Source organism: Stylophora pistillata, chromosome 2 (genome assembly GCF_964205215.1).
Source record: "Stylophora pistillata chromosome 2, jaStyPist1.2, whole genome shotgun sequence".
NCBI lineage: Eukaryota > Metazoa > Cnidaria > Anthozoa > Scleractinia > Pocilloporidae > Stylophora > Stylophora pistillata.
The window spans coordinates 11775790-11791342 of NC_142520.1; the positions used below are offsets into that span (position 1 = coordinate 11775790).

The 15553-nt window shown below is 37.9% G+C and overlaps 2 protein-coding genes across 2 annotated transcripts; both read right to left on the bottom strand.

The window, feature by feature from the left end:
* Window positions 1-226: 226 nt before the first annotated feature.
* LOC148737138 (ALK tyrosine kinase receptor-like) lies at window positions 227-899 on the bottom strand. The gene is made up of 2 exons (XM_088749267.1): window positions 878-899; window positions 227-762 (listed from the first exon to the last, which is right to left on the bottom strand). Exons 1-2 carry the CDS (start codon window positions 897-899, stop codon window positions 227-229), a joined length of 558 nt encoding a protein of 185 aa, XP_088605393.1.
* A 5197-nt stretch (window positions 900-6096) lies between these two features.
* Window positions 6097-10377, bottom strand: LOC148737139 (uncharacterized). The gene is made up of 4 exons (XM_088749268.1): window positions 10237-10377; window positions 9658-9772; window positions 8656-8778; window positions 6097-6236 (listed from the first exon to the last, which is right to left on the bottom strand). Exons 1-4 carry the CDS (start codon window positions 10375-10377, stop codon window positions 6097-6099), a joined length of 519 nt encoding a protein of 172 aa, XP_088605394.1.
* Window positions 10378-15553: the final 5176 nt, after the last annotated feature.

Consider the following 15553-nt stretch of genomic DNA (forward strand, 5'->3'; position numbering starts at 1 on the left):
CATTCCTTTTCAAATAGAGCTCCAAAAGGTTAAAGGGAAAACAATCTTGAAAGTTTTCAAACTTCGCGGGTAAACTCGATGGGAAATTTTCGCCAACAGTGAAGTCAGTCTGAGCCATCTCTATCAAGCATCCATTTCTTTTTCATAAATTATAAGCCAAGTAGAGCGCACGTTATCGTATGATCATGATATAACACTAAATGAAAAGCTGAGATGTAAGGAATCATCACGATATACCCTTACCTGACCATCCATTACCAGCAGTCTGTGCACCATTTCCATTGCTCCCCCCTGACCATGATCTGTATCCAGTATTCCCTGTTGTGTTTGTGCTGGCGTCACATCCTTCATGTCTTGACCGAGCTCCATTTACCCCTCCTCCGCCTCCAGCTATTATCAAAGGTGTGTTGGCTCCTCTCACCACAAACGTTCCTCCACCACCTCCAGAAGAGTAATCGTGCGTGTTTATTCCTCCTTCTTGACCAACAAGTATTTGAATGACTTTACCCTTGTTTAAGCGGAACGTTCCTATCATTCTTGCTCCTCTTCCTCGGTACTGAATACTGTTAGTGTGTATATCGTACCCTCCTGCAGCTGCTATTGCTTCTATTTTGTAGTCACCAGTGTACGGCACAGTCCACTGTTGAACTCCGCTGGACAGTGTGACTTGCCCGTCATGATCCTGTCCTGTGTAGTGACTGCCTAGCGTTGCTGGACCAATTCTTCCACTGGCGTTGAGGTTTGTAAAAACGGCCTTGAAAGCTGAAAGGGAAGAGTTAAGTTATCTACATGGTTATAACCATAATTGTTTTAGCTTTTTACTTTCATTAAAGGTAAATTTACATCTACAAGTATGTCTACAAGTACATCTACATACATACAAGTACATCTACATACATCTACAGTATGTACACAATATAACAGTGATATAAATACCACTGATAATATTTGAGCAATTTCTCATGTGTGAATAATTTAAATATGCGTTATTGACCAAGCGTGAGGTCAAAATGGCTGGATATTGGCCGAGTTCTTTCTTTACATTTTTATGGACCGAGACGAAGTCGAAGTGCATAAAATTGTGAAAAAAGAACAAGGCTAATATCCAGCCATCTTGACCGGACAAGCTTGGTTAATAAAGGATCTATTATATTGCAAAAGATTTCGCTTTATTACGAGTTAAGAATGACCTTTTTCCTTCGAGAGCTGGGAAAGAAGGTCAACAGTGTTTGTTGCACAACAAACTCACGAGAGCCGTTTCTATTTTCTTTGTTTTGAATATTTTATGCCGCTTTTTGCCTTTCCGTCGTCGAAATTTTCCAAGAGTTACGAACGTAGTTTTTATTCTATTTTTTTTTTCTTTTTTTCATGCGTGGGATCAATGCGGGCAATCCTGAGCGGGCAAGATGGGCCCATCTTGCCTGCTCGAGTAGCCAATCAGAACGCAGGATTTGCTTCATCTTGCCCATGGGCGCTGTGTGTGATGTGATGAATAACCCTTAACGTGCCCCTGAGATCAAAATTTTCGTACATCATTTTTTTCCATTTTCGTGTTCAGTGTGTCTCCTTCACCTACTATGCCAAATATCAGTTTAGACCGAGCACCAGAAATATCTTTTTTTGGGCCGTTAAATTCACGATTTCGCGTCCGCCATTATTTGATCATGTTCCGGAAGTTGATCACAGGACTCAGAGGAAGTGACGTCAAAGGCTCAACGCGAAAATCTCACATGGCAAAATGTCGAGCAAACATAACAGAGTGCTTTACTCTATTATTACAAAAACTAAACAAAAATGACTGGGCATCGATGCGAAATTCAAAGCTGAAGTAATCGTACAGACCACGCTGCAGGTATTTCTCGGAGGACTGTTTCGAGAGATCTGTGTACTTTGAAGGAGCTAGGCGAAGAATTCTGTCGGGTTCAATGCCTACCTTTCAAGAAGAGAAGGGACGAGAAAAACCGTCCTCAGTGCGATCTCGACGTCGGAAAGCAAAGTCTACGAACCTCCACGGATTTTGTCACCTTCACATATGAGCTGATCAATATCCACCTTTAACAACTCTCAGGCAGAATACCTTACACAAAGGAAAGTACTCGGTGAACATTGAATGATAAAATAGCCCAATTGAGGATTGAGATTTCTGACCTCAAAGAGCTCACTTTTATACAAAAGAGATGAAAAATATAATTGTGTGCTCTGATTCTAAAAAAATCTGGCTTTAATATCAGCGAAAGCAGAACAAATAGCTTAAGACACAGAGCGTAAAAACACTTTAAAATGTAGGCTTGCAGCCAAAAAACCAAGAAAATTAAAATTTCTTTAAAAACCTGTCAAACTATCAACCATCTGACAGCCAAGTCAGCGTGCTATCAAAGTGTCTCAAATTCATCACAACGCCCGTGATGAACGAATTTAAAATCAGGCCAACTTTTGCGAGATTTATTCGAAAGACGAATGTGCCTCCGTTACACCTTTTACGGACAAAACAAAGAACTACTTCTGTTTCATATCAAACTGAATGCCACCGTTTCAGTCTTCTATCGCCCTTCAGGGCTACTTGGAAAATTGTCATAACGCTACTTGCGGACTGCATCTAAGCCAAAAAATACTTTGTAACGCAATGAGGTCAGGGTTCTAAAAGAGTTGAAACAAACTCTGCTTTAAACCTCACCGATTAAGCATCACAACAATAGTCATCATGAATAAGACAGAAAAAACAACAGAGGCCAAAGTACAACTCAACAACAGAGTTCACTTCAAACCTCTCAAAGCACCGATAGTAAGAAACAGGTAGGAAAGGGTTAATGAGATCATTAACCAAATGCATCGGGGAAAACACATTGATGGCTTAGAAATGGCTTTCACAAACTCCCAATATCTGCCTTCGGATACACAATTAGCCATTGCCGAGAAATATTTATACTAATCACCCGATCACTTCTTACAAAAAAGGAAAATCCCTTACGACAAGCAAAAATACAGTTTGAAGGCGATAAAGCGATGTGACCACAAAAAGCCACATGGGGAGTTCGCGGCGTTCTGTGTTTATCTTTATTCGCATGGCAACAATTCATTGTTTGTTAGCGCAAAACTATCCACAGAAGCTTCAGATGATCTCTGGGACAATTCATCGTCTGAAAAAGTCGACATTTCCCGACTGACAACGGAACAGTTCTCAAAACAGTAATATGTGTGATTCTCTGTGCAGCGAACAAAAAGAGTTGTGACAAAGCAAAGCATAAGTTTGTTGAGCCTTTGACGTCATGATGACGTTTTTGCGGGCTCGGCTGGAACATGTTTTACAGCAGTGGCGGACGGTTTTTGGACGACTTTGAAGCGATACAAATTGGTCATCGAAGGTTTGTTTTGAGTCTTTAATGGCAAAAAGGGTCCTAACTTAACCCAATTCAACATTGTGTAAACAATTTAGGCCAAAAAAAATGGTCAATTTTCGTCTCAGGGGCACTTTAATGAGTCATATTTCAACGGCATGCACCACAACTTCATTACATTCAAAAAGTTATTATAAATAAACCCTCAAGGGTTACCCCTTATGGGGAAAAATTCATTGGTAAAGAAAGCGGGGAATCTATCTATCCTAACTCTGGGTCTCCAGATCTCTACAAAGAGGCAATTCCCTGAGCGAAGATTGTACCCGACATAATTTGCGTTGCACAGAAAACATTACCGAACTTAAGCACCGGTCATTTTAGAGGCAACGGCAACTTTAGCGACCGAAAGAGCCTGGGAAGAGAAGAACGTCGTTCCCGCCAAAATATAAACGTTAAGCAGCTAGACGAGGTTTGCGGTAGCGACGTCGGTAGTAAACTCTGTTCGCTTTTAAGATAAGTTGTATGAGAGCATGTCATCCTTCAGTGAGATGAGAAACCTGTTTCTTTTTTTTGTACGAGAGTAAAATCATCAGTGACGAAGAATTTTTGACCTTGTACGAAAGTTACAGTTCCAAGAATCCAGAATTCCCTTACAGCTCCTACCCAAAGTTTGATTTCGACCAGATGGATGAATCAGATTGTTTAGTGGAGTTCAGAGTGCGAAAACAGGACATAACGTTATTGGCAAATGTCCTTCAATTACCAGACACTATACGCTGTCCACAAAGAACAATGTGTGTCCGAACTGAAGGGTTTCGTATGCTTCGGAAGCGCTTCTCGTATCCATGTCGCTATTCAGACATGATTCATCGTCTGGGGTAAGGTCCAAGGTAGCTAAAAGCGCGTTTGATTGGTAAAAAACGTCTAAGCACTTGAAAATTGCGTGGAAAATTGACTCACTGTACCATTTTGTTCCTTGTGGAATATTTTTCATTGAGGTAGAATTATGTCATAAAAGCTACGTTGTTTTTCATGGAAAATGGCATTTTATCTCTGGAAGTCTAGTCCATACTGGTGAATAAAAAAGTAAACACGTAATTGTAGAGAGAAAAGAAAAGGATATTTAAGACGCCAGTCGAAGTAGAAAGTAAATATAACTTGGTGATGTTTTCAACCTTTGCAAAAAGAGGAACCACAAGGCAAAACAAGATAATCAATCAAATATGATTTATGCAAATGATTTCGCTAGTTTTACCTGAGTCAGGAAACCTAGCCCTTACCAACAACTCACTCTCGTGCTAAATTCGTGTTAGGCCTTTAGCTGACGATGCGTGCGTTTTGAGTGGTACACAAAACATGCACATTTTAACTTGAAAATGGTAGAAGAAAATTTCCTGACGACCTTTCTAATCCCAACAGATCATAGCGAGAAAGGTCTCACAAAGGACATGAACTGTTACACTGAGTAGATGAGCTCGCAATTCTTGTACATGTCATTCTTACCTAGTTCTTTACCCGAAATTCAAAATGGAATCGCTGATTAACTCCTATATAGCAATGAATTATCCCTTAGTCGAGAAAACTAAATAAAGTAAGCATGGGACTGCGTCACCAATAGTTAAACTGTCCCTTTCTTTCAAGTATTCTTCCACTTCGAAGGCGCGCAATTAGGGGAGCATTAGTTCAACTGCCCTCTCTTTTAATCATTCTTCGACTTCGGGAGCGCGGGAATACGGGAGCACTAGTTTAACGGCCCTATCATTTCGTCATTCTTCGATTTCGAGAAAACTGGAATGCAGAACCAATGGTTACACGTCCTTTCTTTTAATATCATTTTTCGATATCGGGACTGCGGGAGCAATCCATTCATAACGGCCAAAAGTGGCCGGGTAGTCTGAAGTTGCTCCCATCAACATCTCAAGCAATACTTGATTCAATGTTTTCTCTCATGCTTCACTTAGTCTCCTCCAGAACGAAGAGTAGCCATAGTCGTACAACGAAGACGCGAACCGTTCTCTCCGAGTCACGTATTGATTCGGTGAAATTTAAAGATCTGTCAAACCCCAAATTAGCACGAACGCTCTGATTGGTGCAACATACAAAATACTTTAACCTGATTGGTTTGTGATACACACAAAAAAAATCGCCAATCACATTGTTTTGAGATACACCACCAAAGAATACGCTTATCACACTGCTTAGAGATATACAAAAAACACACCCCTCTATACGCTAAAATAGAATTTTTTTTTAATAACTAAAAATTGGATACAGGCTTTTGCAGGTATTTTCTGACTGGATGACCTGAGATACTCGACAACACTGAAAGTTCCCTGAAAGAGCACCACGCAGAATGATGTTTGAGGACCAGTCATATTCTATAGAGGACGATCACATGGTTTTCAGGGGGAACGGATACAAAGTGAGATACATTTATCTTAATAAAGGTCTTGTTGTGTAGAATCGCTGAGTATTTTTACGAGTTGCATTGTTCCGCATTTGGATGATATTGATACACGCAAGATGTTTGGAGAGCACTAGAGAAGTTCTCGTCATGTTAAGGTAAATACAAACAAACAAGGTTTATGAATCTATTGTTTTCGATTAACTTTTGATGATAATAATAATAATAATAATAATAATAATAATACCTTTATTTAGACACGATAATGTTTAAAGCTGAACAGCTTGTGGGGTCGTGTGTAAATGCAAATAAACTCTAAATTAAACAAATTCAAGTGATGATGGCTTTTGAAGATGGTTAAATGTCATAGTTACCTGTACAGTTCTTGCCATCGCCATTAAATCCTTCTTTGCAGCTGCAGTTGAAGGAACCTTCGGTATTATTACAGTGAGAATGGACACCACAGTTGTGGGTATCAGTGGCACATTCGTTTACATCTGAAGAAACAAATGCTTTCCGTTGAAAAGAAATAATGACAAATGATAAAAGCATATTCAAGAATTAGTCTGATCGTTTAACCTGTGATAGGCGACTTTTTACAATACTCATTATATCACTGAAAGCGCCCGCGTCAAATAATTTTTATCATTTAATCCACATAAACAACCAATCCAAAAATAAACAATCTGAAATCAAATTAACATATACATCACCAAGAAAGGACACAAGTCTTCTAAAGCGAAAGAGGACGCGAGACGTGCGTGACGTGATGCTTACAATGATTGCAGAATGAAAATAGAACTGTGCTTAGAAACACTGTAAACTTGACTAAACTCCAAACACAAATAGTATAAAGTAGCCAAAACTAAACCAACACAATTTGTCTTCCACGACTCGTAAATCGTTTGACAACAGGAAGTAGTACTCTAGACACGAAACGCGTAATGAAATGAACACTGCGATCGATGCAAAGCATGATTAATGACACATTAGCAGCTGACTGATCCCTCTACAGTACTATACACAGCTTTCTTATGAAAATCGTTGATGTTCCTTATACGCTCGTCAAATTTAGGCAATATAACAAACTGATTTTGATGCTTGGAACAATTTAAGTGGACAGATTTCGTCGTTACCTGTGCATTTTTTGCCATCGCCATTAAACCCAGCCTTGCAGCTGCAGTTAAAGGAACCTTCGGTATTGTTGCACTCAGCATTGGCATCACAGTTGTGCGCATCTGTGGTACACTCGTCTACATCTATAGAAACAAATCCTTTCCGTTAATAATGCAATTAAAAAAAATTGGTATAAGCTTTTGCATGTATGTTCTGATTGGATGACCCGTGATACTCGACAGGACTAAAAGCTCACTGAAAGTGCAACGCGTGGAATGATGTCTGGGGAACAGTCATTTTCAATCGGATGGGGGAAGAGGAGTTTGGGAGGATCTCATGGTTCTCAGGGGAAATAGATACAAAGAGTGATACATATATCTTGATAAACTTTTGGTTGTGTAGTATCGCTTAGTATTTTTACGAGTTGTGCCGTATTATGACGAGCCCTTCGGGCTAGTTAAAATGCATACAACGAGTAAAAATGTTATTCTTGGCGTGTGTCAGTGTTGGATTGATTCCATTACAACGTCTAATGGAACCCTAATGATTGGCATTAGAAACAGCATTCTGATTGGTGGAAGAATGCCCTAATGCTATGATTTAATTGGAACGTGATAAATACCTAAAGTGGCAATCTGATTGGTTTGTGATAAATGAAAAATGAGGCAATCAGATTGGTAGGTGATACCTACCATAGTGCAGCAATATGACTGGTTTATGATGCATGAAAAAAGCAGCAATCTGATTGGTATGAGCGACATACCACTCTTAACGCTGGCATCGAGTTATTCATTAGTTAATTTTTTTAAAATAACTCAATAATGGATGGACTTTCTCCAATGAAAAGGCGGAACATTTTCATATTTACTGCAGCTGAACTCCGTTTTGCATTTGCATGACTAGGATTCGTCTGTGTTATTGCAAAGTATCGCAATATGGATACACGCAAGATGTTTTGAGAGCAAAAGAGAGGCTCTCGTCATGTTTAGGCAAATACAAACAAAAAAAAGAGTTATGAATCTCTTGTTTTCAATGCTGGGTAAACTCTAGATGGACGAATGTCATTATCTCCTGCGCAGTTCTTGCCATCGCCATTAAACCCTTCTTTGCAGCTGCAGTTGAAGGAATCTTCGATATTGTTGCAGTGAGCATGGACACCACAGTTGTGGGTATCGGTGGCACATTCGCTTACATCTGAAGAAACAAATGCTTTCCGTTGAAAATAAATAGTGACAAATGATGAAGGCATATTCAAGAATTAGTCGTATTGTTTAACCTGTGATATGCGACTTTTTACAAGACTGAAATATCACATATACAACTAATCCAAAAGTAAACAGTCTGAAATCAAATTATTTAACAGACGCGTCATCAAGAAAGGATACAAGCCCTTTAAGGCGAAAGAGGGCTCTAGACGTGCGTGTCGTGATACTAACAATGATTGCAGAATAAAAATAGAACTGTGCTTAAAAAACATTAATTGTAAACTTGACTAAACTCCAAACACAAATAATGTAATGCAACCAAAACAACAAAGACACAATTTGTCGTCCACGACTCCTAATTCGTTTGACGACAGGAAGTAGCACTCTAGACACGAAACGCTTAAAGAAATGGATACCGCGACGGATGCAAAGCGTGATAAATGACACATTAGCAGCCATCTGATCCCTCAAATTACTATTCAAAGCTTTCTTATAAAAATTGTTGATGTTCTTGATACGCTCGTCAAGTTTAGGCAAATATATCAAACTGATTTCGATGCTTGGAACAATGTCGATGAACAGATTTCATAGTTACCTGTGCATTTCTTGCCATCGCCATTAAACCCAACCTTGCAGCTGCAGTTAAAAGAACCTTCGGTATTGCTGCACTCAGCATTGAAGTCACAGTTTGGGGTATTGGTGGTACACTCGTCTACATCTGTAGAAACAAATTCTTTCCATTAACAGGTATTTTCTGGTTGGATGACCTGTGACATTCGACAGCACGTAGAATAATGTTTGGGGACCAGTCATTTTCTACCTGGCGGAGGGGGGGGGGGGGATTTAAAAGGATCACATGGTTCTCAGGGGGAACGGATGCAAAGTGTGTTACATTTATGTTAATAAACGTTTTATTGTGTAGTACCGCTGAGTATTTTTACGAGTTAAGCTGTATTTTGACGAGCTCGTAGGGCGCCAAAATACAAACAACAAGTAAAAATACTCAGAGATACTACGCAGCAAAATGTTTGATAAGAGATTTATTATCCAACGCATCAAACTGTGTTTCCAGTGCGGGCGAATTTCGCGGATATCTATTTACGGGGAGTGCAAAGCGGTGCGGAATCAGCGCGTTGTCTTGTTGTTGTTTCTATTTTCTTCAATAAATGATGAAATTTCAATGTCGTCTAACTGTTTTTCTTCCTTCGCTTTATCTAATAAATTTGGATCAATATTCGCCAGCCATTCCGACTCTTCGTCGTCAGAAAAAAAAATTTTAATTTTCCGCCAGTTTTGTTTGTAACTTCAGTCCAATTCGTCACTTGCGCGATGTGAGAAAACCTGTCTAAGCGGTTGTGTGAAGTACAAATACCGCGAGACATTTGTACTCGTCGTGGGCCTTATTTCAAAAAAACTTCAAAAAAAAATAAAAAATAAAAAAAAAGACTCTAAGAAGCACAGTTGGATAATAAATGACTCGTAAGTCATCGGAAGACATGTCGAGGCATACGAGACCATGGTAATATGAATGCAAAAGAGACGAATAATTGTAGTAGCTAACATGATTATTAGAGCGCACGTGCAAAATAACTCTTGCCTTTTTCACAGTGTTCTCCCGTGTAACCAGGTGGACACAAACATTTGTATCCCTTGTTCGTAAATCCAACCAGGCAAGTTGCATGGCTGTAGCACACGTTGAAACAACACTTGTTCTGATGGGAAAAGATACTAAGCTTTATTTTATTGCGAGCGATTTATAGTTTTCATCTCTAGAGGGCATACTTACACTTTTTCATATTTTGTGTAACAAATAAAGAAGCCTCGACTTTGCTCTGTTGTGTTGCAAAGTACGGAGTAAGCAGCTAAAGAACAAAAGAAGTGAGGAGGGGGAAATGAGTCGTTCTCCATTCTTGATACACTGATAAAACATGCTGTCTGAGCCAATCAGAACGCGCTTCATATAAGAACTTTATTTTTTCAATTAATATATCGTTTTTCCTTTTTAACCGATTCAGGTGTTTTTAGACTCATTTTGAAAGGTTTTGAAATGAAATTTGCCTCATCTGAGTTGCCGAGGACTCACAGAGGAGCGAGGAAACTCTATCAAACGGTACACAAGGCTTACGAAAAGCAGCAAACTCAAAAACAAAAAATTAAGTATGAATAAAACTCTTACCTCCGTACCCCTATACATAAAGCCAGCCATCAATTTCAGATCATTTGGGTGTTGTAAGTGGTCCGAGTCACTCAATTGACATAAAACTTTGTCTTTTTCTCCTGAGGGTCCCATGTTGATCGATTTACATCTGTCTTCCATAGTGCACCAATTTCTGCAGTGACTATATAGATGCATTCCGACTGGTAATGAAATGTTTTTAAAGACGTGGCCCACCAATGCATATCCGTCTTTCTGTTTCAAGAACTTGAGACGCCGACAGCTATCTATCAATCAGACATTAGAGGATAGCTTTGTTAGGCGTGCAGAACGTTTCACGTAGGCTGGCGAAGAAAATCTCATAAAACACACGAACAGAATAGAATATAATTGAGTAACTTGAATAGAACCATTATTTTGAGAAAACCGTGAGTTCTTAGGGATTTGACGATTTTCACGGACACCAATTCACGGGCTAAAACCTCTTTCCATTCGGATTTTGAGATCCACCTGCCCAAAAATTGGATTGTTAATCGCATCGTCTTCCCATGGTTAGTGTTCGGTCGACATATATTGAACCGCTTGTTAGCCAGGCTATTTATTTCATAACCCTTCTGCGATATTCTTTTTCCTTTAACACCAGCAAAATAAAATTCTGACAATTCCGCCATATAAGCACCGGAGGTTATATTTTTTTTAGGTAAAAAAAAAAAATTGGTTGTAATGTTTTATTTCGTTTCCATTTTCATGCGTTTTACGATGGATTAAAAGTTTCAAAATGTAAAATACTTTCGGAGAAAAACGAATCCCAGCTGATGTGGCTCAGAAAAAAATAATAAAGGAGAACACCGCAGAACCTTAGATAAACAAACTTTTTTTCTGATTTAAAACTTTTATCATTGCTGTTGTTTTCACCACAAATTTTATAAGTAGAATGTTTCAAACAAAAATGAATTTGAGTGGTAGGGTACAGAAAAAAAAAAAAAGTGGAAAAAGAAAGCTTTCCACAAGCTAAGCTGAGCGAGCTTTTTGGATTTAATTTAAGAATTTTTTATCATTGGTATATTTCCATTCATCACAATGCTTTAAAAATATGTTAGTCCCCCGAAGTGGTCTCTTCCTTTCTGTAAATATTTCCCCATGTACTTTAATTAGTTATTAAATTGTCAAAATTTGAATTTTTGCAATCGATCATAGCGAATAATATATAATGTTATGCCCCTAAATGTGCTTATTTTGACGATCTCTGAAGCTTTATCCCAAGTTGAAATCACGGGTTTATTACGAATCAACTTAACGGCCTGCTCCCAGTTGGCTTGTTAGCTCAATTGGTAGAGCGCTGCACTAGTATCGCAGAGGTCAGTGGTTCGAATCCGGTACAGGCCTGCTTTTTTTCAGGTCTGATTTTCGCTATTGCTTCAATAGCGCTATCTACTGCGAGGATCGTGCATCATACGTATCTAATACCGCAGTTCAAAATACATGAACTTCATATATTTCATTGTATCTGATTTATCACTTTCACGGGTTTATTAATATTACGAATCAACTTAACGGCCTGCTCCCAGTTGGCTTGTTAGCTCAATTGGTAGAGCGCTGCACTAGTCTCGCAGAGGTCAGTGGTTCGAATCCCGTACAGGCCTGCTTTTTTTCAGGTCTGATTTTCGCTATTGCTTAAATAGCGCTATCTACTGCGAGAATCGTGCATCATACGTATCTAATACCGCAGTTCAAAATATATGAACTTCACATATTTCATTGTATCTAATGAACCATTGTTCAAAACTTATTTGTTATATACAGACATATAGGGAATAATAAAGGATTAATTCACATCGACTATAAAAACTTTGTTTCCCTACTTAATTTCCTTCACAGGCTAACACAGCTCAAGAAATGTTTGAAATGTCCTATTCGCAAGCTATTGCTTAGATTTCACGGAAGAAAGGTCCCTCTGCTTCAAGAGAGGCCATTGTAAAGAGGATGAAAATTTAATTTTTTATTAGTTTTCTTAAAGTTCTAAGAGTACGAAGATGATTAAGATGATAAAAATTAAGGACGAAAGCGACATTAGAATGTTTCACCTAATTTTAGGTTTTTAGGATCGAAAAACATGACCAGGTGTCTGCTTAAAACTAATCGAAAATCATAAATACTCAATGTTTTTCCATCGACATTACTGTGAAATGTTATGAGTTGGGTTTTTTCTCTATGAAAAACATAAGAGTCTCTGCAAAAAAAATTAACTTGATGAGATTCTTGCAATTCTTGTGATGGAATCGCGTGGACTTACGTGAAATACTGACGTAAAATTCCTGCCACAGAGAGTGTTTTAGTAGCAAGAGAGAAACTGTTTTGTTGAAATTAATTGTAACCTGGTGTCGACGACATTTTTTTTTTCTTTCTTCAGAAGATCTCTATTTAAATTCCGCACATCTTGTGTTCTTGGCTTTCTAGATCTGGTTAGTTATTTTCAAAGGAGAAATTGTATGCTGAGTTAGTTAGGCAATTCTTTGTTTCTAAACGCTGCAGGAGTTTTTTTTAGTTTCCTTACCCACGCTAAGTAGTAATAGCATTTCAATAAAGTGCGTCTAAGTTTTCGCAATAACATCCTGGAGACAAAATACTGAGACACACGTCTCTACAATACAATTGATGAAGTTTTTGTTTGCTATATTCAATTTTTCGCTGTGGACTAAATCCATTTTTAATATTTTCAAATTTTTCAATTTTCAGATTGTTTAAAACAGCTTCCTGGAGTTTTAACAAGCAGAGATATTGCTTAGGTGTAGGGTAACGGAAATAAAGAATTCTCAAACCCGCTTAATGCTGACTTCGTTCTCTTACAAGTTGAAGGCTCAACTGTGTTAATGAAGGTGTTTCCATATAAAGTTTATGCGGTAACGGAAATAAAGAATTTGCATACCCGCTTGATGATGACTTCGTTCTCTTGAAGGTTGAAGACTCAGCGTAAATAAAGATGTTTCTATGTAAAAACTATAATAATCGAGACTTTTTTCCTTAAGTTCCGTATTTTTAGAGATACATTTGTTTCTTCCGTTATAAAATAATTTGAATGAATACTCGGTTATTTTAATACATGGAGACAGAACTAAAGTCAAACAGTCTTGAATCACCTGTAGTTAAACGCTACGACGATATGAAGTGCTTCTCAGAGTTTTCAGACTCACTGCGTTTGCTATAGCTAACGTAATGAGTATTTTTACTAGTGTACTGGCTTTAGAGACTAAACTAAATTCCCCCCTTTGGTTTTTTTCTCCTTAAGTTACAAAGGTCTGAGTGTCTCTTATTCATTGCCATCCGAATTGTTAATCATCCCGATTAATCTTCTTGTTCCTGTTTTGTTCTTCTTGTCATGTAAAAAAAAAACTTGCGCGTTTTTATGAACCACAATTCTGCCGGGTTTCACTGAACATTTCACGTTCAGAATTTGTGTTAAGACAAAAGCTTCATGCAATAGTGTTTCTCTGGAAACTCAGTTTGCTAGGTAACAACAAACAGCAAAAATATTTCTTTCCCTACCGAACAATAGCTTTTATTACGTATTTATGATTTTTTAATGATGAAATTGATCTGAATAAATTTTATAAAAATTTAAAACTTAGAAAACGTTGCCGAAAAGTTAAAACCAAAATACCCCGAATGAAGTTCCCGTACACGATCGATTTTGTTGCAATTCGTTTAGAAAGTTTCTACATTTGTTAGTGCTTTGTAAAATCGTAGTTTCCTTCTTCATCATTTTCAATTAGTTATCATTATTGATAAAATAGCAAATTTCTTTGCACTCAAGTTTCGGACCCTTGCTTTTCTTGAACTCTAGACTTTTATTACTTTAGGAGTTGCCATAGTCTACATTTTCATCCGATCCACACAAAAGAATGTCAAAGTTAACTTACCATGGTTTGCAACTGTTAAGGTGTAGAACCAGCCTCCAAACAAAAAAAGAAGAAATATGAAAGAGAGCCTCAGGCGGGCCATCTTCATGTAATATGTCAAAAAAGGAAGTTTGTAACCCACTATCACGGCAGTTTACTTTTTAAAAATATTTTTAGTAAAGTGAGACAAAAGCAGGAACCGTCAATTTCCCATCTCTAGCGCTTTTAGGTTCTTGTAGAGCCAAAACTGCGAAGTTTTACAGTTAATGTCATTCATTATTAATCAAAATTGGGCAAGACAATAAGTTTCTTAACTGTTCCTCTGCACTATTTTATTCAAACATCACTTGTGCATAAAAAATGCTAATCACCAGGCCTCTTGTTTTGTGGAATTTTAAAAGAAAAATTTCTTTGAAACATTAATCAAAACGAATCGAACGAACGATGAAAAAGAAAACCAAAATAAAAGAGGAGAAGATAAATCTAGAGATACTAATTGTTATGATGATTTTTAGTAGTATCACTCATTGACTTCCGTTGGGATACGTAAATTCCTAACTCTGCGAGCCAATTTTGACAGACCTAAGTCTTTTGTATTCTTGACTATGTTGGAATCAAAACAATTCCACAGTTTCATTAACTCCTTGAATAAAAAGAAATCAAATAACCACTGGGTTTGGTGTTTTCCATTCAATTGGGTAAGTAAGAGTGAAGACTGTCAATCAAAATGATTATACAGTCAATAAAGGAGTCCTGACACGTCACACAACGTGAACCGATTTGCCAAAAGTTTTCTTCTTGCAACTTTTCCCATATATGTTTTTAACACCAAAAAAAAGAAATTGAAAGGAATGAAAAATGCTATAAATTTGAGCGTGCGAAAGTAAGTCTGTTTACATGACAGGTGTGAATATTAAACATTTTAATCAACAAATAGACAAGCCTCCTTTGTGCTCTGTTCTATTTCAAGGCACAGCGGAAGCAGATAGAGCACGAAAGAAGTGTGGGGGGAAACACGAGATGTAGTCTAGCGTTTCTATCCACTTCGTGAGTGGTCTAGCCGCTTTCCGAGTGCCTAACAATAGAACAGAGTACAGTCATGGCTCTTCTATTTGTTTTATAATGAAGAATCCGTTAACTTCCCCACGCATTACTTTCAATTTTCAAAACAAGCTTTATTTCCATTCCGGACAACAGTGTCGTCAACATGTTGTATACTCTCATAAAGCAGGCTACAATAAGCCATTCAGAATCACTACTAGAATGGTTCAAGTAATCTGATTGGTTAAACAAGACTAAAGCTGTCAAAAACGTCAAGCCATCAAAGTTCATTCATCATCGAAGTTCGTTCACGATCTACAATAGTTCACAAAAAAAAAAGGAAATAGTTCGGCGGGCTGAATTTAACACTATTGCATGAAGTTCTAACTTGTCTTACACAA

Excerpts from the sequence above, each read along its gene's own strand:
- LOC148737138 (XM_088749267.1), bottom strand. The coding sequence starts at position 899 with ATGTATGTAGATGTACTTGTAT. Across the intron at positions 763-877 it reads GTATGTAGATGTACTTGTAT|CTTTCAAGGCCGTTTTTACA; the intron begins GTATGTAGATGT and ends CTTCCCTTTCAG.
- LOC148737139 (XM_088749268.1), bottom strand. The coding sequence starts at position 10,377 with ATGGAAGACAGATGTAAATCGATCAACATGGGACCCTCAGGAGAAAAA. Across the intron at positions 9,773-10,236 it reads TTATGTATAGGGGTACGGAG|AACAAGTGTTGTTTCAACGT; the intron begins GTAAGAGTTTTA and ends TTTTCCCATCAG. Across the intron at positions 6,237-8,655 it reads CGATGGCAAGAAATGCACAG|ATGTAAACGAATGTGCCACT; the intron begins GTAACTATGAAA and ends TTGTTTCTTCAG.